The following is a 25,500-nucleotide window of genomic DNA, read 5'->3' on the forward strand; positions in this document are numbered from 1 at the left end:
CACGGGTTATATTCTCTTGTTTTGGATTGACTACGTTTTATTTTATCGCAGTTCAGCCTCAGGAGAGAGCAGTTTGAGGTCTTGCAGTTCGGAGTAAAATCAGGGTTGGGGTTTTGGCTCCGCCCTTTGGGCAACGCGCGCAAATCACTCGGAGCCTCAGTCGCAGGTCCGCTCCCCGCCCTGGAAACTACATTTCCCAGCAGGCCGTGCGCCAGCGCAACGTACTTCCTCCCGGCGTCCCCCGCGGCGGAAAAGAGTCGAACGGGCTCGAAGCCGACGCGACTATCTTTCGTCGCCGCCGCCACGCCGCTGCCGCCGCCCCCTGAGGAACCGTCGCGGTCCCCCCCCCGCCGCCGCCGCCGCCACCGGCCACTATGTCCGCCCAGGCGCAGATGCGGGCCCTGCTGGACCAGCTCATGGGCACGGCCCGGGACGGTGAGTCAGGGCGGCCGGCCAGGCGAGGGGTTGGGGCGGGAGTGAGGCGAGGTCGCCGGGCGGCCTGAGGCGGGGGCCGCGAGCGTCTGCGCCTGCGCGGGGCGCCGCTCCCCCTCCCCCGCACGCCGACCGCGGGCGCCGGGCCTTTGTCTAAAGCGGTTCGCCGGCCCGGATTCTTTCCTGGCCGGCCGTGGGTCCCGGGCGGGCTCCTCCCTCGGAGTCCGCGCCGCCAGCGGGGCTCCCATTTACCGTCCTGCGGCTTCCTCCGCAGCCGGCGCCGCTCCGCAAACTGCGGACTGGAACCAGCGTAGGCTGCCGGGTCGCTGGCAGCCGGGTGGCGGAACTCGCCGAGGCTCCTCGGGGAAGAAGCTACACCCGCGGGAGCCGGAGGGGCCTCGAGACCCCGGGCCGTTGTTGTTCTGTACCATTGCAAGGGGAGCCGTAAATTGAGCTTTTCTAACGTGGGTTCCTGCCGAGAATTTTCCCAGCCTCCCCTCCCCCTGCCACACAGGACAGCCTCTGTTTAGCCAGCGCTTGGCAGTCGGTAGGTAGGTCGTACCGTAGGGAGGAGCGCAGCATCGTGACGGTAGTCTCGCAGAAAGCGGGTGCCTCTCTGCAAAACTGTAAACCTGCTGTGACTTGTGTTTTCTTTTCTACTGAAGTAATGAAGTTGTAAGTTCACACTGGCACATTCGCAGGGCTGTGCAGATTCTTTGCACTTTATTTCATAGGTGGATAAGTGCTTTTTAGCTTTCTTTGTATATTGAGTTGCTTTTGAATTGCTTCCCATATTTTTATTTCATACAAACTGAACAATTGTGGCCCCTCTATTTTATTTATAAAGGTTCAGTGTATCTTTGCCTGCCTACATCAATCTGCAAGGGAGTTGCAGAAAAGCCTCATGTTCATCGAGCCGTGAGTCACAACCAATTTCTAAGCTGTTATAACAAAAAAGTGTTTGCTTTTTTTCACAAGTAACTTTAAAAGTGTAGTTTAGAAAGAAAACATTTTCAATAAAAAGACACTACATTAATCCTGGATGCTTGCAAATCCTAAAATATATTCCTCCTTTAGTATTACACAGCTCTGTGTCATATACACAGCTTACCTTTAAAATTTGTCACATACCACTTTGCCTTTACTTTTATGTATCATTCCCCTGACTTCCTTACTGCAGGTGTGGGCAAGAAAACTTTTCCTTTAAAACTTTTCAACAGCGGGCATAAAATTCTGCAGCTGAGGTCTTGAAGAATGCAGATGGGTACAGTATGTGTTGGAACTCACAGTGTGTATTGACTAACCTAGTTCCTTTTTTGCTTTTTTTGGTATTGTCTTGTTAAAAGTGACTCCCAGGTGCCAACTCTCTTTGTTAAGGGTGGGGCTGCAAGGGGGCTAGGAAGAATAGGTCTAGGTTATTTAATAGTCATCGGTAAAGTTAGAAAGCTTCATGTAATTTTGGGCAAAACACTGCCTATCCTATGCATCTGTCCACACGAAAAGATTAGATTAATGAGTAGCTTTTGTTGGTGGAAATTACCAGCTATGTAAGTCATATGTGGTTATTCGTGGCCCTCTGATTGGCCTGGGTCTTTGGAACCTCAATGCCCACATGCAGATGTGGGGCTAATGACCTTTGAGTGCGCAGCCTTTTACTTCTGACTCCCTGACTTCTTTGGCACAATGATGGAGTCAGATCTCATTAAGTGTGATTCTCCATGATATGCTTGGCCACAAAGGTGTATTCCACGCCAGTTGTAAATGTCTTTAGGTCAGCATTTCATTGTATTTGATGGGGAGAACACAGAAATGATAGCCTGCAAATCGTTGAGATGAATTGTTGTACCAGATAACCTTTTGTGGTTAACATGATAATATTGTCTTATTTAAAACCACAAATGAATTTCAGGAGACGAAACCAGACAGAGGGTCAAGTTTACAGATGACCGTGTCTGCAAGAGTCACCTTCTGGACTGCTGCCCTCATGACATCTTGGCTGGGACGGTAGGTGCATCTTGGGGGACTTCATGGAACACTCCAACATGGGTGGCATGTAGGCAGTGAAGGTTTTTCAGGTTGAACCTGTCTTCCTTTAATAGGCAAAAATCCCTGATGCCCTTCAGATTATAGATTTTGATGGTTTGGTGGGATTTTATATTATGGAACAAATTTCACTGCTATAAAATTCTGTCTGTAAAGTTGTCAGATATTTGTAAAGTCATTTATATTGAGATACCACTGCTAACTTATGCAAGAATTGTAATATAGCTATAGCAAAAAGTATGCTTTAGGTCAGCCTGTAGTTTTTTGCCTTTTTTTTTTTTGACAGAGTCTTGCTCTGTTTCCTGGGCTAGAGTGAGTGCCGTGGCATCAGCCTAGCTCACAGCAACCTCAGACTCCTGGGCTTAAGCGATCCTCCTGCCTCAGCCTCCCGAGTAGCTGGGACTACAGGCATGCGCCACTATGCCCGGCTAATTTTTTCCATATATGTTTTTAGTTGGCCAGGTAATTTCTTTCTATTTTTAGTAGAGACGAGGTCTTGCTCTTGCTCAGGCTGGTCTCGAACTCCTGACCTCGAGTGATCCTCCCACCTCGGCCTCCCAGGGTGCCAGGATTATAGGCGTGAGCCACCGCGCCCCGCCCAGCCTATAATTCTTTGAAGATTCTGAGTGAATTTGCTTGATTTCAAGGTGAATGTTACCAAGACTTTTGATTAAGCAAGGTACATTCTCTTCCCCCAATTCTTTGATTTTTAAAAAATAAGTTGGAGATAACATTGGTTTTGTAGTTTTGTATTATGCCACCCTTTCAAGAAATAACACACTATCCAATGAATATAGACCTGTAAAATTTTATTTTAAGTCCACTTCAGATGAGCAAAACAGATAAATGGCTACTTTTGTGGAATGTGCATTTATTCAAGATTGGATAGAATTTAAGAAAATTAAAGAGTGGAGGATTATCTATAGTGATTGAGCCACTTGGAGAAAGGGAGTCATGAAGATCACCCCATTTTAAGATGTTACAGCTCCTTCACGGGACATAAAAACTGTCTACTCATTTTAAGGGTGAAACGTCCATGGACTAGGGAACATTTTCTTCATGATTAACCATTGCTTTTATTATCACCATTGAGGGGACATCCTCTGGGAAGCCACTCAGATGTGTTAAATCTCAAGCTGGCTTTTCTGACAGCAAATACAAAATGAACGCCAAACCTCGTGCAGGGGCTCCTTGGGGTGTTGCCTGCTGTTTGACCTGGTGTCGGAAACCTGTTTGCTGTGGATTGTTGTGAGTGTGGCAATCGGTGTGGAGTAATGACTTCCACTAGTCAAAAGCAGTTTAGCTGTAGGGTCGTTGGGCAGAAGGCACAACCTGGAATGTTTGGTAAGTCCTTAGTGGAAGAAGTCAGAGGGCGCAGATAGATGTGCACTCTGGTGACGATTTCAGCCATGTTTTCCTTGGTCAGCGCCCTGTGTAGCATTGTTCTGGAACAGTGGTGAGGAGAGTCAGAATGAGGGCGTTTTCCGCAAGTGTTTATTGTTAGGTACAGACTGGACACCTGCTCTGTGCCGGGCACTAGGTTACTATGTCGGTAACAAAGTCTTGACTCTCATATAGTTGGGGAAGAAGATGGACAGCAAATAAGTAGGTGAGCAGATAATGAGCTACTTCTGGTGGGTTTTTGGACTCCCATTGCCCACGTGTGTGTGGAGCTCACGGCCCTGTGGTGCTCAGCCTTTTGCCCCTTGCCGACTTTGGCCCAGTGGTGGAGTTCTTCCATTCAGGTCAGTTTGCCTCATTCCGGTCTCTGCTCAGATGTTTTCCTACACCTCGGGGACGTCTGAGCAGAGACCTGCATGGTGAGAAAAACGCGTGACGTTTGGGGATCCGGTGCTGTGGATGGAGGAGAGAGCAGAGGGACTGGAGATGCTGCTGGCATGTCGCCTGGTGTGGATGAGGGCAGAGGGAGGCAGAGGGAGGCAGAGGCTCTGGAATCGAGCGAGTAGTGAGGAACCGTAGCCCGAACAGGGTCACTCCAGTGTTGGGGATCGGGCCTGGGCAGTGCAGCAAGAGGCTCTGAGAAGAAGCCGGCTGAGAGCGAGGGGGAAACCGAGGAGACCCCTGTGCGTGTGAGAAGGTGCTTTGTAAAGGGGTAAATGAGCAGATGTCAGAGGCCACTGAAGGTCGGGATACGGATTGGGAACAAAGGGTGAGCCTTGCTATCGCGGGATGCACAGAGGTGAGGGGTAGTTGAACTGATGGTTCTGTGGAGTTTGTGTTTTGTGACAAATTGAAATGGAATGAGTATAGTTGTTTACGATATAGCAGAAAGATAAAAGTAGTTGTGAGCCTCAGTCTGCTAAGGGCTTCTCCAGGTCCAAGGTTTTGCTCATACTGTCTCCTGCCATGAGTAGGGAGTGGGTCAAGGAGGAATGGAAGTAATCATTTTACTGAGGCTTAAGGGAAAACGTAGGGTCTTTTTGTTTGTTTTTGAGAGGATCTTGCTCTGTTGCCTGGGGCTAGAATGAAGTGGTGTCATCATAGCTCACAGCAATCTCAAACTTCTGGGCTCAGGCGATCCTACTCAGCAGGAAGGCGTGCCTGGAAACTTGCTGAGTGGATGTTGTATCTGGCCCTTTCCTTGCCAATCCCCCACAGCCCCTCCGTGTTACCAGTCACTGAATGGACAGACTGACACAAAAATAAAACTGACAAAAGCTGATTAATGTAATTTTCATGATTACAGTCCCGTTATCTCTGGGCCTAAAAGAGATGTAAACCTTTATACTGTTAAATGCATTAGTTCCAAGTAGAAAATAATAATGATAGTAAAAGAGAAGGCTTCTCAGCCATATTCTGCTTCTTAATTTTCTTTTTATAGCTGTAATATCGAAAAAATGGTGTTTAAGCCGGGTGTGGTGGTGTGTGCCTGTAGTCACAGCTACTTCGCAGGCTGAGGCAGGAGGATCACTTGAGCCCAGGAGTTCGAGGTTGCTGTGAGCTGTGACTGGCCCATTGCATTCTAGCCTGGCCAACAGAGCGAGATCCCATTTCAAAATAAACAAAAATATTTATTTGGTGATAGTTGAAATATCAAGTCATGTTACATGTTTTCTGCGGTGGGTAAGTGTTCATGTGTACGTTTTTGTTTCTTTTCCCCAGCGCATGGACTTAGGAGAATGTACCAAAATCCACGACTTGGCCCTCCGAGCAGATTATGAGATTGCAAGTAAAGAAAGAGACCTGTTTTTTGAATTGGATGTAAGTTTTATTCAATAATGATTCATTCCTACTGCAAAGAACCAAATACTGAACTAACAAGAATAACGTAACATATATAAGTCATGAAGCAAAATAATAAAATAGATAGTTGTTGTACTATCACTCTAGCTGAGAGCTAGAACATGGCAAATTCCATTTTATATGTCTACCACCCCATCACTATCCCAATGTTGTATGTATCATTTACTTTTAAAAATATTTTCATTACATATTTTTATGATTCCTTGGATAATGTTTGTTTTTGAGATTTATAAAAATGGCTCCATAGTATTTAAAGCTTGATTTTTTTTTGTTCAATATTATGTTTCTATTTACCCATGTTTTTGAGTATTGTTTGTGTTCATTGCTGCTTGAATATTTCTCAGACTATCCTTTCTGTATTCATAGACCTTTGGAATGATTCCAGTTTCTTTGCTATTGCGAATAGTATTATGAATATTTTTTAATACTTTCTTAATCATGTATATAAGGATTTATCTAGGGTATATTCCTAGGAGAGGTTTTGCTGGCTTGTGGGGGTGCCCGTGTTCATCTTTGTAAGATAGTTCTATAATGTTGCTCTTTTTCTTGTTTCTCGTTTAATAAAGTGGCTGTATCAGTTTACACCCCCAACAACAGTGCAGGTACTCTCACCAGCACTTCGTATTATCAGACTATTTAATTTTCGCGATTTAGTGGTTCTAAAGTGGCATGTCGCTGGGCACAGTGGCTCACACCTGTAATCCAGCACTCTGGGAGGCTGAGATGGGCGGATCGCTCGAGGTCAGGAGTTCGAGACCAGCCTGAGCAAGAGTGAGACCCCGTCTCTACTAAAAATAGAAAGAAATTATCTGGCCAACTAAAAATATATATAGAAAAAAATTAACCGGGCATGGTGGTGCATGCCTGTAGTCCCAGCTACTCGGGAGGCTGAGGCAGTAGGTTCACTTAAGCCCAGAAGTTTGAGGTTGCTGTGAGTTAGGCTGACCCCACAGCACTCACTCTAGCCCGGGCAACAAAGTGAGACTCTGTCTCAAAATAAATAAATAAATAAATAAAGTGGCATGTCATTGTAGTCTTAATTTGCATTTATTTGGTCTTTAATAGTTGTGATATTTAATTTACATCAGTAAATCAATCAATTTAGAGTAACATTCTTCAGCTTTTTTTCCATTGTCCTCCAAAGGAGCGTTTTTTTTTTTTTTTTTTTTTTTCCCACTACCCCTAAAGTCAGGGTCTTGCTCTGTCTCCCGTGCTAGAGTGCAGTGTCCTTATCATAGCTTGCTGCAACCTCAAACTCCTGGCCCTGAGTGATCCTCTAGCCTTGGCCTCCCAAAATGCTAGGATTTTAGGCATGAGCCACATGCCTAGCCCAAAGGAGCCTTTTTTAGATTTTTTTTCCCTAATTGTCCCCTGCCAGTGAAATTTTGATACCACAGATAACCCTGCATATGTGTTTATGTACTGTGATCCTTTACTGGGCCACACAAACCATTGTAATATGTAAGATTTTTTTCTTTGGGACCAGTTTTCACTCCTGTCCCTGTCCAGAATACATGATTTAGAGTCCCTTGATTTGATTTTATTTTATTTACTATTTTTTGTTTTTGGAGACAGAGTCTGGCTCTATTGCCTGGGATAGAGTGCCGTGGCGTCAGCCTAGCTCACAGCAACCTCAACTTCCTGGGCTCAAGCAATCCTCCTGCCTCAGCCTCCCGAGTAGCTGGGACTACAGGCATGCACCACCGTGCCCGGCTAATTTTTTCTATATGTATATTTTTAGTTGTCCAGATAATTTCTTTTCTATTTTAGTAGAGATGGGGTCTCGCTCTTGCTCAAGCTGGTCTCAAACTCCTGACCTCGAGCGATCCTCCCGCCTCGGCCTCCCAGGGTGCTAGGATTACAGGCGTGAGCCACCACGCCCGGCCTAGATTTTAATACTTTTTTATCCTTTATCCTCCATCACTAGCATGACAGAGTCAGTGCCACTGCATCCCAGGCTGGGCTGCAGGTTTGGTGCCGTTCAGGTCCCTGAGTGAAGAGTGGGCAGAGATTGAGCATGGGATGAGGGAGCCAGTAGAAGCACAAAACTCAAGGAAAAAGGTCTCCCAGTGACATTGCAGAATAATTTGTTTAAACCAGTAGTCTTAAAAAGTGATTAAAATTGAAATTCTTTTTCAAATACATTCTTTAACAACACAGTATACCCTCAGTGTTGAATCTTTGAATTAACTAAAAATGTCTCTACCAATGGCTTAATTAACAGCTGGGGCTTAGAAATGGAAATTTTTTATATTTCGAGTTTTATTTCGTCAATAACCTGCCAATGTTTATTTAAAGAGGCCAGTACCTTAAGACATCAGGTTTCAGAAACTCTGACAGGTGTACAGACATCGGTTAAAATCTCAGGTTTTTTGTTTGTTTGTTTGTTTGAAACTGTCTTACTCTATTGCCCGGGCTAGAGTGCCGTGGCGTGAGCCGTGCTCACTAGCAACCTCAAACTCTGGGCTCAAGCAATCCTCCTGCCTCAGCCTCCCAGGTAGCTAGGACTACAGGCACGCACCACTATGCCCGGCTAATTTTTTCTATTTTTAGTTGTTTTGGCTAATTTCTTTCTATTTATAGTAGAGACAGGGTCTCGCTCTTGCTAAGGCTGGTCTCGAACTCCTGAGCTCAAGCAATCCTCCCGCCCTGGCCTTCCAGAGTGCTGGGATGACAGGCGTGAGCCACTGTGCCAGCCTAAAATCTGTTTTAGTAATATACCTTTTGGATCATAAACCTAAACCAGAATGTCAGTTCACTTTTTAAATGCCTGACTAATGCTAGAGAATGAATTAATGAATCAAAGAAATTGAGACCACAGGAGATTGAAATATATATAGTAATTTAATATATTATGAAGGGTGTGTGTTCAACCAGTATGTAGCAGAAGGGTGTCAATGAACAATGTTTAAAACTATGCGTTGGCCAGTTGGAAAAATGCCAAGTTGGATCCCCCCAAAATGAATTTTGTTTTGTCATCTTGAGGTGTTATAAAGCATAGAAGCTTTAAGAGAAAGATACATACATTTGTCTGTATAAAATTTAAAATATCACATCAAAAAGTCTTATACACAAAAACAGTTCTGGAGATCTAACGTATCATGGTAACTATAGTTAATAATGGTATATTATATACTTGAAATTTGCTAAGAGTAGATCTTAACTATTCTCGCCACCAAAAAAAGGCAGGGCTGGCCACAGTGGCTCATGCCTATCGTCCCAGCACTTTGGGAGGCTGAGCGGGGAGGATCCCTTGAGGCCAGGAATTTGAGGCTGCAGTGAACTGTGATCATGCCACTGCGCTCCAGGATAGACTACAGAGCAAGACCCTGTCTCTTTTAAAGTAAATAAATGAAATGGTAGCTATGTGAGGTAATAGATACGTTAATTAGTTTGGTTGTGTACATATATTAAGACATCACGTTGTACACTTTGAATATGTCCAATTTTTGTCAATTATATCTCAAAGTTGGATTAAAAATATTCACATAAAATAAGTCAAACTGAGACACATTATTTGCAGTGTGTATGAGGATGAACTAGTTTCCTTTATATATAAGATTATTCATGATTGACAGGAACAATATATGTAAACATATGCATGTATAATACATACATAGCTCATTGGAAAAATGGGCAAAGGACACAAAAGGACATTTCCTAGCGAGCATCTAATCCTTTGCTCACCCTGACTCTGAACTGAAGAGGTGAGGAGCTGAGTGGTCCTGATAACTCCTGGATAATTTCGCAGCTTCTCAAGACGGCGAAGCACGTGCCAGCAGTGCCAGCTCTGAGAGCACATCTGCACAAAGATAAATGAGCTCCAGATTGTGAAGGGCGGGAACGAAGCAGACCTCAGTAAGGAGCTGGTTGTCGTAGGTAGCTCTTGGTTTGGCGAAAGGAAACAAAGCCGTGGAGAGAGAATGAGGTAGTTCAGTGTGTGCTGATGTGAACTCAGCTCTAAGATGAGTTGTCAAGAGGAAACGCAAAGCATGATGTGATGTTTCTGTAGTGTGTGTGTGTTTTTTAAGGGAGGACGTTGTACACTCCTTGACATGCTTACGCGTGTAGAGAGTAGTTTGAGGGGAACCCAAGAGATGATGAACACTCTTGTCTTGCGGAAGTGGGTCAGAGGGCTGGGGCAGATTAGACACCTTTTTGTACTGTGTGAAAATTTACCATATATGGGAATTACTTGTTCAATTAAAAAGATAGACACTCCTTCCCCCAACTCTCTAAAAGCCGTTTTTTTTTTTTTTAATTGAAGATTTCTAGCACACATGTTCAAAGAAAAAATCATTTTTGACCTTATAAGAGGCTCATATTAAAATGTTTGGTAACTGGCCAGGCACAGTGACTCCTGCTTGGAATCCTGCCACTTTGGGAGGCTGAGGCAGGAGGATCACTTGAGGCCAGGAGTTTGAGACCAGCCTGGGCAATACGGCAAGACCCTGTCTCTACAGAAAGTTAAACAATTAGCCAGATGTGGTGGCACACACCTGTAGTCCCAGCTACTCAGGAGGCTGGGGCAGGAGGATCCCTTGGGCCCAGGAGTTCGCAGTTGCAGTGAACTATGATGATGCCTCTGTACTCCAGCCTGGGTGACTGAGTAAGAACCTGTGTCCTTAAAAAGCAAAAAAAGAATATTTCAGAAACAGAACTATGTTCCTGTTGCTTCACAGTAGGAGGCTCAGGAATTGGAACCAGTTGACCTGTTAATTTTTTTTAATTTATTAATTTTTATTTTTTCTTTAATTGTTATTTTTTTGAAAGACGTGTCATCCTTGCACAGGGGCCAGTGCTAGTCTTCTCTGTGTCATTTCAGTTTTTAGTACATGTGACCTGTTAATTGTAAAGGTCCCTGTCAGCCCTTGGCCTAATTAGCTGTTGAAGATTATGGCCTAGATCAATTATTTCCTTAGGATTGCAGTATCTGTTACTAATTTTTAAAATAAGTAGAGCATTCATGTATTTTCAATTCAAAAGATGCAGGAAGTATGTTGTAAAAACCTCCCTCTAGTTCTGGTTATTAGCCACCTGGTTGCCTCCAAAGGTAAACCAGTTGTTAAGTTTCTTCTGTTTAGAGTTTATGTGGATACGAGAGGGGATAAGTATATCTATATTTTTTCCTTGTACACAAATGGTAGTCTACTGTACACCTATTCTACACCTCCCCCACCCCACCGCCTCTTTTTTTTTTTTTTTTTTTTTTTGAGACAGTCTTGCTCTGTCTCCAGACTAGAGTGCCGTGGCGTCAGCCTAACTCACAGCAACTCAAACTCCTGGGCTCAGGCGATCCTCCTGCCTCCCGAGTAGCTGGGAGTACAGGTGTGTACCACCACGCCCAGCTAATTTTTTCTATTTTTAGTAGAGACGAGAGTCTCACTTTTGCTCAGGCTGGGCTTGAACTCCCGACTTGAAGCCATCCTCCTGCCTCAGCCTGCCAGGGTGCTGGGATTACAGGTGTGAGCCAGTGCGCCCTTCCTAAGGAGTTTTCTTACTCCTTTTTGTGACTGCATAGTATGTCAAAGAATGGGTGTCTGTGATATATGGCCAGTCCCCCATTGGTGGTCGTGGTTGTGCATTGCACACTGGCGTGTTAGGGGTTTATCTGAAAAAGATTCCCAGGTGTAGAACTGTTGGGTCCGAAAGGTGTGTATATTTGTCATTTTGGTAGATAGCCCCAAAGTTCTCTCCAGAGGGGCGAATGCTCCTACCATTGGTGTATGGGAGGTTCTTTTTTTTTTCCTTTTGAGATGGTTCTTTCTCTGTTGCCCAGGGTAGAGTGCATTGGCATCATCACAGCTCACTCCAGCCTCAAACTCCTGGGTTCAAGCGATGCTCCTGCCTCAGCCTCTAGCCTAGCTGGGACTATGGCTGTCTGCCGCCACACCAGGCTAATTTTTCTATTTTTTGAAGAGATGGGATCTTGCTATTATCCAGGCTGGTCTACAGCTCCTTGGCTGAAGCAATTCTCCCGCCTCAGCCTCCCAAAATGTTAGGATTGCGAGGTAGTTCCCATTTTTACAGGTCTTTGTTAGCATAGCCGGGTACCAGACTTTCAGGTCCTCCAGTCACGGAGGTATAAAAAGGTATTTGTCAGCTTGAGCTTAAGAGTGAGACTTGGGGCACATTTTCCGCAAATTTGCTTGGTTTATGATGTTTTGTTAGATTTTCAGAACAACACCCATCAGCTTATTTCCAGACTGTCTTTAATAGACCAACTAAGACCGGGTCTGATTATATGTAGTTCTTCTGTCTTACAAATCTACAGTATAGTAGTTAAGTTTTTCTAGGTGAGCTATCGTGGGTTAGAGAGTTGGGTCCCTCTGCAGGGGGTTGGAGGCATGTGGAGCACTCAGCACAGCACAGGGCACCTGTGGCTGTGACAGTTCTCACTGACCACAGCCGGTTGTCCTACCCTCTTCTGTTGATCTGTAAACTGGGCTGGTGCTGACGGCCTCAGTTGTTAGGGATAAGTGCAGGGGCTTTGGAGCCAGCCCACAAGGGTCCCTGCTTCCTGACTGTTACTTAGCAGTTTGACGGGTGTATTTCGGTTTCACCGTGAGAGAGAGAGAGAGAGAGAGAGTTCCTCTGCAGAAGTTTTATCTGAAATGGAGAGACACTTTGAAGGGAGGGAGAGGGGCGCTGGACCAGAGAGAGCCACCTGTTAAAGAACTTGGCAGCTAAAAGATCTTTTCGTGGTTTGCTTGTTCTGTGTTGTGGAGTTTGCCGTTTAGTTTTTAGGTTATCAGACATCTGAATCCACGGCCCATTTGGATTCTGCTTACGTGCAGGTAATTGCTTTTATTGGTAAGCACATTGCCAGGTTGTTGGGTGTCTGTTCCCCATTTGACCCTGGTGAGTGGATCCTTGGGTCTGTCTCAGGTGTGTGATTTCTCTGCTTGGGGAGAGAGTAGAGGACCACTGCTCGGGTGAGCCTGGTACATCTCGGGCTGGTCTGTCGTCTCAGGTGAGCACAGATGGCACAGAGCCCCTCGCCAGCTCGCTGGCACTGTGGTCCTGGTGAGCTCCGGCCAGCTCTCCCTCTTGCCAGGAACTACGGCGTACACGGTGTCTATGCCAACAAATGCGTATAAGCAAACAACTGCCACATCATTTGTTTTCTTGATTCTCTGATTTGAATGTAGTGAAATGTGTTACCAGAGAACATTTGGATGACCAGCAGGAGGAAATTTTGAATTACAGAATTGCAGAGTAATACCTGGGAGCTGTACTCCGTGAGTGAGGGTAGTGTGGCACTTCTGCAGCTTTCTGGGAGACTTGGCACCGTCACGGGAGCTTCTTCCCTGTCTTGACCTTCTCCCAAGTATGAATTTATTTGAAAAAGATACTCAAGATTGTTGGAGGGAACCATAACCCTCCCCAGCGTCGCTGTGATCCGTTGCAGGCTGCGCTGGTCTTTGTGCGGCCCTTTCCTGCAGCTGCGCCCTGCTCTCGCCTGTCCGTCTTGGGACCGGGGTACAGGTGACCACTTCTTGGTCTGTTGTCCTAACTTTCATCTGGCTTGTCTCCACTCAGTTTTCTCTATTTTTTGGTAATAGATCATGCTGTGGAAACCTGTCATGACTGCTAAACGCACTGTCACATTTGACATCATGCTGGCATTAGCAAGCTGACTCACAGTGTAACGTGGGTGTTTCTTATTCGAAGAGTGATGTCCTGTTTGTGTGTTTTTCTGAAATCACACTGGCCTTTGTTTAGTTATGGCACATTAACTTGAGCATATGTGACGCTTACTCATTAGTTTCTGGTTGTTTCCTACCAACTCTTTTCAGAGCAATTTGATTTCTAGAGTTTCGTTTCTTTTTCTTTTTTTTTTTTTTTTTAATCTCTTTGGGTAAATAGTAACCAGTTTTCCTGCTACTGTAGACAATAGGCAAATGTCTAAATGTATTCACAGCTCTCAGTAATATTTGTTCTGTTGTTTTGTTTTTGAGGTGAAAGGGGGGACTCTGCCCTTAGAACATGAGGGAACAGTATTTGCGTGGCTCACAGAGACCAGTGAGTACACCACGTGCATCTCCCACAGCTCCGGAAGAGGCCTCTAGCACTCGGGTCGGCCTTCTCTACCCTCAGAGAACTCTGTTGATTGTGGCCATGTGTTTTAATTTTCCTCAAAACTTCTTGACAATGGTGTTGAGGGTTGGGGGCCCTTTTATAAGTTTCGGAAATAAACAAGTAAATTGGATGAGAAATCTGCTTCTGAACAATCGTTTGGTTTAACAGATCTCCCTAATTTAATGCAGTGATGAATGTGTTAGCTTCAGTGTAGTTTAAGATCTTCCCATTGAACCTGCGGGCTTTAAGAAACCAACCCAGGAGGGTATTTCCTGCCAAACAAAGGAGCACTGAGACTGTACACGTAAATGATTATAGCTCTGCTTTTCCTGTGCTAGGCAATGGATCACTTGGAGTCCTTTATCGCAGAATGTGATCGGAGAACCGAGCTTGCCAAGAAACGGCTGGCGGAAACACAGGAGGAGATCAGTGCGGAAGTTTCTGCAAAGGTATGCCCGGTGGCTTCAGTGTGAATCACTATCTTGCAGATAACTGGGTTGTTGGAAGCTATTAACTCACCAGCAGCACTGATTGCGTGGCTGCAGGGCAGATAGGACTCCCCGCCTTACCCGAGGAAGGACAGACGGCCGTCACTGTGTGTCGGTGAACTCACCCCCTTAGGAGCTGCTGCCTCTGTCCTTATTTTTTTTTCCTGTCTGTTTTTTAACCTTCTATACATGTTTTTTAAACTTTGTTTAACGTCCCCACATACAGCAGAAAACAGGAAAACTTTAATGGGAAATGATCAAACCGTGGTGTATCCATGTCATGGGAGGAAGAAGGCGATAGATCTGTGTGTATAATGATTAGCCTGAGTGTCAGCTGCATCATTCTTCTGTTTCCCCTTTAGTGGAACCGAGTCCATTGTTTTTTCTATCCAGTATTGAAAAGAAAGCATTTCTTAGGATATATGCAATTGCTAATTGGACCAAAAGTGCTATTTTGTTTCTAAGTTAAATCTTAGTAATTAGGTGTTTTGCTTACAGCACAAGTTTGTGTGCGGGATTTTGGGTTTTTTGTTTGTTTGTTTGAGACAGAGTCTCACTCTGTCTCCCGGGCTGGAGTGCAGTGGTGTCAGCCTCGTTCACGGCAACCTCAAACTCTTGGGCTCAGGCGATCCTCCTTTCTCAGCCTCCCGAGTAGCTGGGATTATAGGCGTGAGCCATGGCACCCGGCCAAGTTTGTGTGTTTATATCTAAACATTTTATTACCCATACCCAGAAGATTGAACTGTTATAGAAGACATTAAAAAAAGCCTGGAGGCCGGGCATGGTGGCTCACGCCTGTAATCCTAGCACTCTGGGAGGCCGAGGAGGGAGGATCGCTTGAGGTCAGGAATTCAAGACCAGCCTGAGCAAGAGCGAGACCCCGTCTCTACTAAAAATAGAAAGAAATTATCTGGTCAACTAAAAATATATATAGAAAAAATTAGCTGGGCATGGTGGCACATGCCTGTAGTCCCAGCTACTCGGGAGGCTGAGGCAGGAGGATCGCTTGAGCCCAGGAGTTTGAGGTTGCTGTGAGCTAGGCTGACGCCACGGCACTCTAGCCTGGGCAACAGTGCGAGACTCTGTCTCAAAAAAAACCTGGAAAACGACCACATATGATCCTTGGAACAACATTTGAGGTGACAGATGCCACTGCTTTATTGAAATACAGCAGACAGGTTTAGTTTAGGGTCAGAATCTCAGTGGTGGCAGTAAGTATGCATGTGTAGATCTTTCTCTGTTCCATTTACTGTCAGTAGGACAAATTGCAAATGCAGCGGGAGAAACACTTGTTTCCTTTGCAAACTCTTGTGGTTTTAGATGCCTGCTTACTGGTTTGTTTCTCTCTCCTTTCAGGCAGAAAAAGTACATGAATTGAACGAAGAAATAGGAAAACTCCTTGCTAAAGCTGAGCAGCTAGGGGCTGAAGGAAATGTGGATGAATCCCAGAAGATTCTTATGGAAGTGGAGAAAGTTCGTGCAAAGAAAAAAGAAGCAGAGGTTGGTGAGAGAAATGTCTTAGAGAAAGGAGAATCTTAGTAATTTGATGGTCTTGGCCATTTTGACTACTGTTAAGCCATGCCTGCATTTTATTAAAAAAAAATTAATAAACTTTATTTTTTAAAGCAGTTTTAGGTACATAGCAAAACTGAAAGTCCAGGGATTTCGCATGTATTCCCTTCCCCACACAGACTCCCCCATTATCAGCATCTCCCCAAGGGGGGTGTGTGTGTTACAATCAGTGGGTCTGCCTGACACATCATTATTGCCGCACTGCACAGTTTCCGTGGGGATTCACTCTTGGGCATTGTATTTCCTGTGGGTTTGGAAACACGTATAAGGACGTGTGTCCACCGCTGTAGTGTTATACAGAGTAGTTTCACTGCCCCTAAAATTCCTCAGTGCTCTACCTATTTATCCCTCCTTCCCCTAACCGTTCGTAACCACTGATCTTTTTCTGTAGTTTTGCCATTTCCAGATTATCATATGGTTAGAATCATACTGTACGGTTAACACTTGAACACAGATTTGAACTGCGAGTCCATTCACTCATGGAAAATACTCAATTGGAAAATTTCTGAAGATTTGTGACAATTTGAAAAAACTTGCAGATGAACCTTCTAGCCTAGAAATAGCAAAAAAAAAAAAAAAAAAAAAAAAAAATTAAGCAAAAGACTGAGCATGGTGGCTCATGCCTATAATCCTAGCACTCTGGGAGACCCAGGCAGGAGGATCGTTTGAGCTCAGGAGCTCAGTGAGACTAGCCAAAGCAAGAGCGAGACCCTGTCTCTACAAAAACATGTAAAAATTAGCTGGGAGTGGTGGTGCATGCCTGTAGTCCCAGCTGCTTGGGAGACTGAGGCAGGAGGGTCGCTTGAACCCAGGAGTTTGAGGTTGCAGTGAGCTATGATGATGCCACTGCACTGTAGCCTGGGCAACATAGCAAGACCCTGTCTAAGAAATTAATTACTTAATTAAAAGGCATGTTGTGAATGCATGAGGTACATGTAGATACTAGTCTGCTTTATCATTTTCTACCATAAAATATTCACATATCTATTATTAGGGGAAGTTAAGATTTATCAAAACTTACGGACACACCTGGGTGTGGTGGTGTGCACCTGTAGTCCCAGCTACTCGGGAGGCTGAGGTGGGAGGATGCTTGAGCCCAGGAGAGTGAATATATCCTGGGCAATATGGGGAGACCCTGTTTCTGGTGGTGGTGGTGGGGGTGGATTGTGCACACACTTACAGACTATACATGGCACCATTTGTAGTCGAAGAGATGTGAACACACTTGAAGATGTAGTGTTAAATCAGCTCTGCATAAAATTGATTGCAGTGCACACTGTACTATAATAATTTTGTAGCCACCTCCTGTTGCTATTGTGGTGACCTCAAGTTGCAAGTATCTGCGTAAAACACTGTATAGTGCCTGTGTCTCGGAATGAGCAGTTCATCTCTAGTAAATAGCATAGTGCAGTAAAAAGTGGTCTCAGCCAGCCGGGTGCAGTGGCTGAAGCCTATAATCCCAGCAGTTTGGGAGCAGGGCGGGGGGATCACTTGAGGCCAGAAGTTTAAGACCTGCCTGGGCAACGTAGTGAGACCTTGTCTCTACAAAAATATTTAAAAATCAGCTGGGTGTGGTGGTGTTGACCTGTGTTCTGGCTACTTGGGAGGCTTAGGTGGTTGGATCACTCGAGCTGAGGAATTCAAGGTTACAGTGAGCCATGATTGGGCCACTGCACTCTGGCTTGGGTGACAGAGCAAGACCCTGTTTCTTTTAAAAAAGGAAAAATGGTCTTGTGGTTCCTGGTTGGTTTTCCTTGTGTTTAGCATAATGCCATAAACTTGAGTAAGACCATGGGGCCCCCATGAAGTGCAATGTTAGAAGTGCTCCCGGGAAGCAGAGAAAAGTCATGACATTAGAAGACAAGTTGGATTGCTTTGATACGTGCTGTACATCGATGTCTGTAGCTGCGGCTGCCCCCATTTCAGTCACGTGATTCATCTTGTAAACAGGCAACATGAATATATGAAATCAATAAATACAGTACAGTAAACGTTTTCTTTACCTTACAATTTTTTAAATAACATTTTGTTTTTTCTACCTCACTTTATTGCAAGAATAGGGTATATAGTATATATACAAATTATGCGTTACAGCCTGAGCAATATAGCAAACAGACCTTCATCTCTGCAAAGGGTTAAAAAATGAGCCAGGTGCGGTGGGGCGTGCCTGTAGTCCTCGTTAGGTTGAGGTGCCACTGCGCTTCAGCTGCCCTAGGCAACAGCGAGACCTTGTCTTGGGGTCTTTTTTCTTGGTTCAATAATAAATTAACCGTAGCTTACTTTTACTTTATAAACTTTTAAATTTTTTAACTTTCTGACGCTTGCATAACACTTAGCTTAAAACACGAACATGTTGTATAGCTGTACAAAAATATTTTCTTTATATCCTTATTCTATAAGCTGTTTTCTATTTTTAAATCTATTTTTTTTTTTACTTTTTAAACTTTTTGTTAAAAACTAAGACACAGGCGGGACAAGGTGGCTCACACTTGTAATCCCAGCACTTTGAGATGCCAAGGTAGATCACTTGGGCCCAGGAATTTGAGGTTACAGTGAGCTATGATTGTGCCACTGCACTCCAACCTGGGTGACAGTGGTCCAGAATGTAGTAAGACCCTGTCTCTTGAAAAAGGAAAGAAAAACTAGGGCACAAACACGCACGTTAGTCGAGGCCTACACAGGGTCAGGATCTCCTCACTGTCTCCGCCTCCACATGCTGTGTCTCACTGGGCACTAAAATTTCGTGGAGCTGTCGTCTCCTCTGATAACAGTGCCTTCTGGATGCTCTTGAAGGACCTGCCTGAGGCTGTTTTACAGTTAAAAAAATTTTTTTTTAATAAGGAGAAGAAGCAGACTCTAATGATAAAAGAATAGTGAGTACATAAACCAGTAACGTTTCTTCTCATTATCACGTATTATGTACTGTACGTAATTTATTGTGCTAGACTTTTATGCCTTTAGGAGTGGGGAGATTTGTTTACACCAGCATCACCGGAGGCACAAGTAATGCGTTGTGCTTACAGAGGCTGTGGTGTCACTGGTAATAGGAGTCTCTTCGCTCCATTATCACCTTTTTTTTTTTTTTTGAGACAGAGTCTCTCTCTCTCTCTTCCCCGGGCTAGAGTGCCGTGGTGTCAGCCTGGCTCACAGCAACCGCAAACTCCTGGGCTCGAGGGATCTTCCTGCCTCAGCCTCCCGAGTAGCTGGGACTGCAGGCATGCGCCACCACGCCTGGCTAATTTTTTCTATATAGTTTTAGTTGTCCAGCTAATTTCTTTCTATTTTTTTTTTTGGAGAGACGGGATCTCGCTCTTGCTCAGGCTGGTCTCGAACTCCTGAGCTCAAACGATCCGCCTGCCTCGGCCTCCCAGAGTGCCAGGATTACAGGCGTGAGGAGTTTGAATACATCCTGGGCAACTCCCACACCCGGCCTGGAATTTATTTTGAAAGATGTTAGAGGATGGTATTTAAAGTTTCAAATGGGATGGGATAGTATCACAAGTATCTGTGTACTCACCATACCATTTTTCCTCAAGGCTTTTTTTCCCCCCTTTTAATAAAAGATGTAGCATATTGCAGTGGAAATGCAAGTTCTTGATACTTCCTCTCTGGTCCCAGCGCTCTCCCTGCCCAGAGGCAGGTGCTAGTTTGCATTCAGCACATGTTCTTCAGTTCTGTCTTCGCCCGTCTGTACCCATCAGCTGTGTAGGTGGAGAGTACAGTGTGTGTGATACGCATTTTAATAATCCTGCATTAATTAATGCTGCTATAATACACGTGCTTTTCTGCAAGCTGGGTTTTCACTCAGCATTGTTTGTCGGGGTCTCCATGTTGCTCTGTATAGATCTATTCAGTTTATTGCCATAGGGTTGCACTGTATGAACATGACTGTTCATTGGCAATTCTCTGGATTATTGGTTCTGTAGTGAATGTCCTTGTTCCTTCTGTCTGCTGGTGCGCATGCAGGAGTGTTCTAGGACACACACCTGGCAGTTTCTGGGTGGTGGTGCATACTTGTGCCTTTTCGACAGGTAGGTTACTAAATTGCACTCCACGTTAAGTGTGCTAAGACTCGTACCAGCAGCCTATGAGAGCATCTGTTTTTGTACGTCTTTGCCAGTTTGGTGGGAGTGACTTTAATTTGCATTTCCTGGGGAATGTTTAAATGTGTAAATTAATGGAAGATTACGTCCATATTCACAGTTCCTTTAAAAAAGGATAAATGACTATTGAAGTGCATTTCTTAATCTGGATCTCGAAAGGAGTATTTTAACTTGAGCGCAAGCGCCGGTACCTGTGACCATGGTTTCGTTGCTTTTGTGCTTGGTGTATTTGCTGTGAGGCTGAGTGAGATGTTTACTGTATTGGACTCAAGACTGCAGTGGCTTCTGGACAGAGTGTGTTTTGTTCTATTCTGTTGTACACAATTTTTTCTTGTAAGAATGTGTCTAATATGTCTGTCCTTCCAAACATTAGCTCTTGGGCTGCACTGGGGTGCCGTTTCCTGGACACTGGGGCAGAGGCCCCATGGCTTGCTGTGTATTGTTTGTTCAAGATTCTGCCTTCTGCTCGGGTCCTTGCAAAGCTCTTGTCTCGCAGAAACAGAGACCTACCTTCCCTCCTGGTCTCTGAGAACAGTCCTGCTTATCTGAGTGTTTGGAATGTTCCTTGTTACTTTGATATCATGACTGTTACTTCATTTCTTAAATAAACAATGATAATTGAATTGGTTACAAATATCTGACCTTTGTGAACAATCCTGTTTTTAATATTTATTTTAAAAGTCACCTCTGTCATCTCATCAGATACTCCCATTTTGAAGGTTGTGTACATGGAAGCAATTCTGGACACCTCAGTTCCATCTCTGTTCCCTTTCTCCAGGAAGAATACAGAAATTCCATGCCTGCATCCAGTTTCCAACAGCAAAAGCTGCGTGTCTGTGAGGTCTGTTCAGCCTACCTTGGTCTCCATGACAACGACCGTCGTCTGGCAGACCACTTCGGCGGCAAGTTACACTTGGGGTTCATTCAGATCCGAGAGAAGCTTGATCAGTTGAGGGTACGGTAATGCCTTGTGTTCTGGAGACCTGAGGAGTCTTATGGTTGTCTTCACATTTCTTTTCTTTTGGTTTTTTTTTTTTTTTTTTTGAGACAGAGTCTCACTCTGTTGCCCGGGCTAGAGTGCCATGGCATCAAGCTCACAGCAACCTCAAGCTCCTGGGCTTAAGCAGTCCTCCTGCCTCAGCCTCCCGAGTAGCTGGGACTACAGGCATGCACCACCATGCCCAGCTAATTTTTTTCTATATATATTTTTAGCTGTCCAGATAATTTTCTTTTTTTTTTTTTTTTGACAGTCTCGCTCTGTTGCCCGGGCTAGAGTGAGTGCCATGGCGTCAGCCTAGCTCACAGCAACCTCAAACTCCTGGGCTCAAGCGATATTCCTGCCACAGCCTCCCGAGTAGCTGGGACTACATTTCTGCACTACCACACCTGGCTAATTTTTTAAGAAATTTTTTGTAGAGACACTGCACCCAGCCCCGAATTTTTAAAATGTCATGGTATAGTATTTTTTCATGTATTGTCTTCATTGAGCACAAAGTTTTAAATATGAATGTGGGGGGGTGTGGGGGCAGGGGCAATATATGTAACCTAAACTTTTGTACCCCCACAATATGTTGAAATAATAGTAAAAAATGAATGTGTTCCTGTTTCCTAAGAGTTTCTCTTAGGTTTTTATTTTTATTTATTTTTTCTTTTTGAGACAAAGTCTCACTCCATTGCCCCGGGTGGAGTGCAGTGGCGTCATCATAGCTCACTGCAACCTCAAACTCTTGGGTTCAGGTGATCCTCTTATCTCAGACTTCCAAGTAGCTGGGACTACAGGTGCATGGCACCACACTCAGCTAAATCTTTTTAAAATTTTATTCTTTGTAGAGATGGGGTCTTGCTATTGCCCAGGTTGGTCTCGAACTCCTGGGCTCAAGCGATCCTCCCGCCTCAGCCTCTCAAAGTGCTGGAATTGCAGCTGTGAGCCACCACGCCCGGCCTCTCTTAGGTTTTTAAATGGCCAATACTGAGATCATATAAAGGTGCTTAGTTAAGTAGCATTCACACTGTAGCGTGTATAACTTGCTCTTTCTTATTTCCCTGTTTTTCGTTTATTTAGAAAACTGTGGCTGAAAAGCAGGAGAAGAGAAACCAGGATCGCTTGAGGAGGAGAGAGGAGAGGGAGCGGGAGGAGCGGCTGAGCAGGAGGTGAGCCTGGGGCGCTGGCACACGGGACCCTGCTCCACCCTTTGAATTGTTGCTTGGAGTGGTCGAGATCTGCTAAATATCGAAGTGGTGTTATAAGAAAAATAAGTGAACTCGCAGCATGTTCAGTCTGATGGAGTGTGGACAGGCCGGGGACTGTGTAGCTGCCAGGGAAGGGCTCTGGGGCCAAGTGGTTAAAGGCAGTGTGTGGGCTCTGGCGCTCACGACAGTGCGGAGAGGCAGAGGAGGGGCGGGCAGGAGGTGCCTGCCACCCTGTGGCTCGCAGTTGGGGTGGAGGCCGTGGAAGTTGGGGGAGCTGGTTGGAGGCCCCAGGTGAGTCTGGACAAGTTCTGGGATTAGAACGGACAGGATTTGCTGGTAGTGTGTGAGGTGTGCAGAGGAGGAGTGGAGCTGGCTCCCTGCTTTCTGGCCTGGAGCTCCCTAACTTACCAGGGCAGCAGGGAAGACTGGGAGACGTGTTCGGGTGAGGAGGAGGTGAGGTGGGGAGTAGAGTTCGCCTCTGGCCACATCCAGTGTGAGATGCGGACTCGGGGGACGGTGACTGGAGTGCAAAGTGGAGGTGGAAGCCAGCACTGGCCATGCTCTCCTGAAGGACATAGCTTGTGTCCTCGAAAGTTCCAAAATGCATGCCTTCCAGGAAGAATTCCTCAGTGCATAACTCAGAAGAGGCAAATGTTTGTGGTGTTTTATGTTTCTTTTTATAGTTTCAATTATCCAGCAGTAGATTCTGATTGTAAAGAGACTCAAACATATGGAAACATACTAAGCAAAACACACAGTTCTTTTTTGCACAGAGGTGACCGACGTGGCAATTGTGAACGTCGGCACGCAGCCGAGTTTTAGGCCCCGAGCACCGCGGGTGTGTGTGGGGCCAGTTGTCCTTACTGGCTGCAGGGTGCTCTCAGCGTGGGCCTCGAGTGAGGCCTCGCAGTGTGCCTTTTTCAGATTGCTAGTTGGGCAGCAGCACGGGCTCCTGGGACCCGCCTGGCAGTGAGCCTGTGTTTGGAACTGAGAGCTTTACTTGCACTTCGGTATCTTTTTGTTGAGGTCAGATTCCTGCCCAGCCCAGTGTCTGTTCCGTGCGTAAGTTCCGTGCTCGTGTCCGTGGTAAAGGCTCGGAGAGCCATTTAACGAGCTCCAGTGTGGCAGTCCACCCTCGGCGTGCGCGGATTCCCTACGGGCTTGTGACTTTGCGGGGCTGTGTCTGGTACCTGGGTACTGAGGTGCCACCAAGTGTGCCTCCGCTGCGGAGGAGGCCAGCCGCCCCCGTGGGCAGTTGCTCACTGCAGACTGGGGGTGACCAGCCAGAAGACACCAGGTCTTGGGGGCTTGGGGCACCTCCTGTCAGAGGGTGGGGAATGGGGGTGCTTTTGGGAAATTGTTCACCTTTTTTCCCTTTTTAGGTCTGGATCAAGAACCAGAGATCGCAGGAGGTAGGTTTCCAGATCTGTTAGTGTGTTCTCAGGCAAATGTCTCTCTCCATGAGCATTTTTCCTAATACTTTTAACCTGATGATTGTAATCTGGTAGGTGGGGTTGGCTTGTGAAGGGCGCAAGGCACAGGGGTTGCTTGTGGCTTAGCGCAGTGGGCGGATCCACTGCTGACGAGTGGGAAGATCTGAGGGTGACCAGGAGTGTCACCCTACCCAGGCCACCCTTGGGTAGGGTCTGCCCTCCGAGATCACCTGCCAGGAATACGTTAACCCTAACTTGTGAATTTGTGGGAGGAAAGAGGGGTATGTGAGGAAAGCAGTGAGCAGAGCTTCCGAGAGAGGAGGGGCCTTGCGGGGTGGGGCCCTTGGGTGTCGGTGCTGGTGCCGGTGGTGTCTCCACCCTCAGAGCCTTTGATTATTGTAGGTCACGCTCCCGCGACCGGCGTCGGAGGCGGTCAAGGTCTACATCCCGGGAGCGACGGAAGTCTTCCCGTTCCCGGTCCCGAGACAGACACCGGCGCCACCGCAGCCGTTCCCGGAGCCACAGCCGGGGACACCGCCGGGCTTCCCGGGACCGGAGTGCGAAATACAAGTAACTACTCTGACTCCTTCAGTAGCTGCAGCCAGGAGTGAGCCCCTTCTCTTTGTGCTCCCAGGGTCTTCGGGGTCTGTCCGGGGCCCTGGGCCTGTCTGGTAGGGATGGGGCTGGACTTGCACTCACAGTGCGGCTGGGCACCTGCGGGTCCGAGTGTCGGGGCTCTGGGGGGTCTGCGGGCCGTGGAGGCGCTCACGCAGCACCGCAGGGCCTGCTCGTGCACCTCCCCAGCCGGAGCTCTGGGTCCCTGTGCACTGTCACCCATACGCGCAGTGCCCGAGACTCATGGCCTGACCAGGCCCTGTTTACCTCTGTGGTTTTTGATTCTGGGCTTTTTTCCCCCATAGTGGATCATATTCCATGTGTATAATCTCATTGTATTTTCCTTTGCTCCCTTTATGTTAAATGAGGGCTTACCTTATTAAAATCTTTGCAAAGGTCACTTTTTGATGGCTGCCCAGCATTCTCTGTGCAGGGGGCAGGCCTGGCTGGCCCCCAGCCTGCCGTAGCTTTCTGGGGTGCGGTGGGTGCATGGCCTTCCCTGGCCTGGTGCTGAGGCCCACACTGTCGTCCTGAGCAGCCAGCCAGGAAGGGGCCAGCAGCCTCCACTGAGCCTCTGGTTCCCACTCCCCAGGTTCTCCAGAGAGCGGGCGGCAAGAGAGGAGTCCTGGGAGTGTGGGCGGAGCGAGCGGGGCTCCGCTGACTGGAGGCTGGAGAGCTCCAACGGGAAGGCGGCTTCGCGGAAGTCAGAGGAGAAGGAGGCCGGCGAGATCTGAACCCACGCCTGGGCTTTGTAAATAGTCTGGCAAATGTTCAACACAGCCTAAAATTACCCTTTATATTTGCTGAAAACAACTCATCTTTTGTAGTTTAAAATTTCTATTGTTTTGGAGCTAGCTGTGAGTTTCTAGGGTTCTACAGAGTCGCTCCTGTGTTCCGGGGTTGAGTGGAGTAGGAATAAATAAATCTGACGGACTGCCTGGTGACGGCTGCGGTGGGGGTGTGTGCTTCCTCTGCTCTGGGGACTTCACCGTGGCCCTCTGCAGGTGGAGGTGACCCACTGGTGCTACTGTCACCCCCAGAGAAACTGCGACTTACTGTTGGATACTTTTCGGCTTTCAGCACCTGGTGTGTGCCAGGTGTGCACGGCTGCTCACTTGGTCCCACGTACCCTTTCTCGGTGTCTGAGCTGCCGTCTCCGCCTGCAGTGCAGACCACCGAGCTCGTTCCACGGGGGAGGAGGGAGCCGCCGCTGTCACAGCCTCGAGCTGGGACTGTGGCTCACAGAGCCGTGCTGCAGTTCTCCTTCCGAAGGCTCTC

General features: G+C 46.4%; 1 protein-coding gene and 1 non-coding gene across 6 annotated transcripts; one reads left to right on the forward strand and one right to left on the reverse strand.

Annotated features, from left to right (window-relative positions):
- Positions 1 to 251: 251 nt before the first annotated feature.
- On the forward strand, positions 252 to 25,162 carry LUC7L (LUC7 like). Of its 5 annotated transcripts, none has more exons than XM_069487215.1 (11): positions 274 to 435; positions 1,280 to 1,350; positions 2,342 to 2,436; positions 5,599 to 5,697; positions 14,160 to 14,270; positions 15,666 to 15,809; positions 20,763 to 20,939; positions 22,047 to 22,135; positions 23,557 to 23,586; positions 24,010 to 24,177; positions 24,815 to 25,162. In XM_069487215.1, the coding sequence occupies exons 4-11, from the start codon at positions 5,602 to 5,604 to the stop codon at positions 24,954 to 24,956; spliced, it is 957 nt and encodes a 318-aa protein (XP_069343316.1). In that variant the 5' UTR covers positions 274 to 435; positions 1,280 to 1,350; positions 2,342 to 2,436; positions 5,599 to 5,601; the 3' UTR covers positions 24,957 to 25,162. The 5 variants fall into 5 exon arrangements, with proteins under 5 accessions (XP_069343314.1, XP_069343313.1, XP_069343316.1 ...); XM_069487216.1 differs by lacking the exon at positions 274 to 435 and adding an exon at positions 896 to 983; XM_069487213.1 differs by lacking the exon at positions 1,280 to 1,350 and having other exon boundaries at positions 252 to 435; positions 24,010 to 24,214.
- Positions 10,491 to 10,599, reverse strand: LOC138394928 (U6 spliceosomal RNA). Its single transcript, XR_011235442.1, has one exon. It is a non-coding gene; the product is annotated as a U6 spliceosomal RNA (small nuclear RNA).
- Positions 25,163 to 25,500: the final 338 nt, after the last annotated feature.

This window comes from Eulemur rufifrons, chromosome 14 (assembly GCF_041146395.1).
Source record: "Eulemur rufifrons isolate Redbay chromosome 14, OSU_ERuf_1, whole genome shotgun sequence".
NCBI classification, from domain to species: domain Eukaryota; kingdom Metazoa; phylum Chordata; class Mammalia; order Primates; family Lemuridae; genus Eulemur; species Eulemur rufifrons.

Excerpts from the sequence above, each read along its gene's own strand:
- LUC7L (XM_069487212.1), top strand. The coding sequence starts at position 375 with ATGTCCGCCCAGGCGCAGATGCGGGCCCTGCTGGACCAGCTCATGGGC. Across the intron at positions 23,587-24,009 it reads AGAACCAGAGATCGCAGGAG|GTCACGCTCCCGCGACCGGC; the intron begins GTAGGTTTCCAG and ends TGATTATTGTAG. Across the intron at positions 24,178-24,814 it reads GACCGGAGTGCGAAATACAA|GTTCTCCAGAGAGCGGGCGG; the intron begins GTAACTACTCTG and ends CCCACTCCCCAG.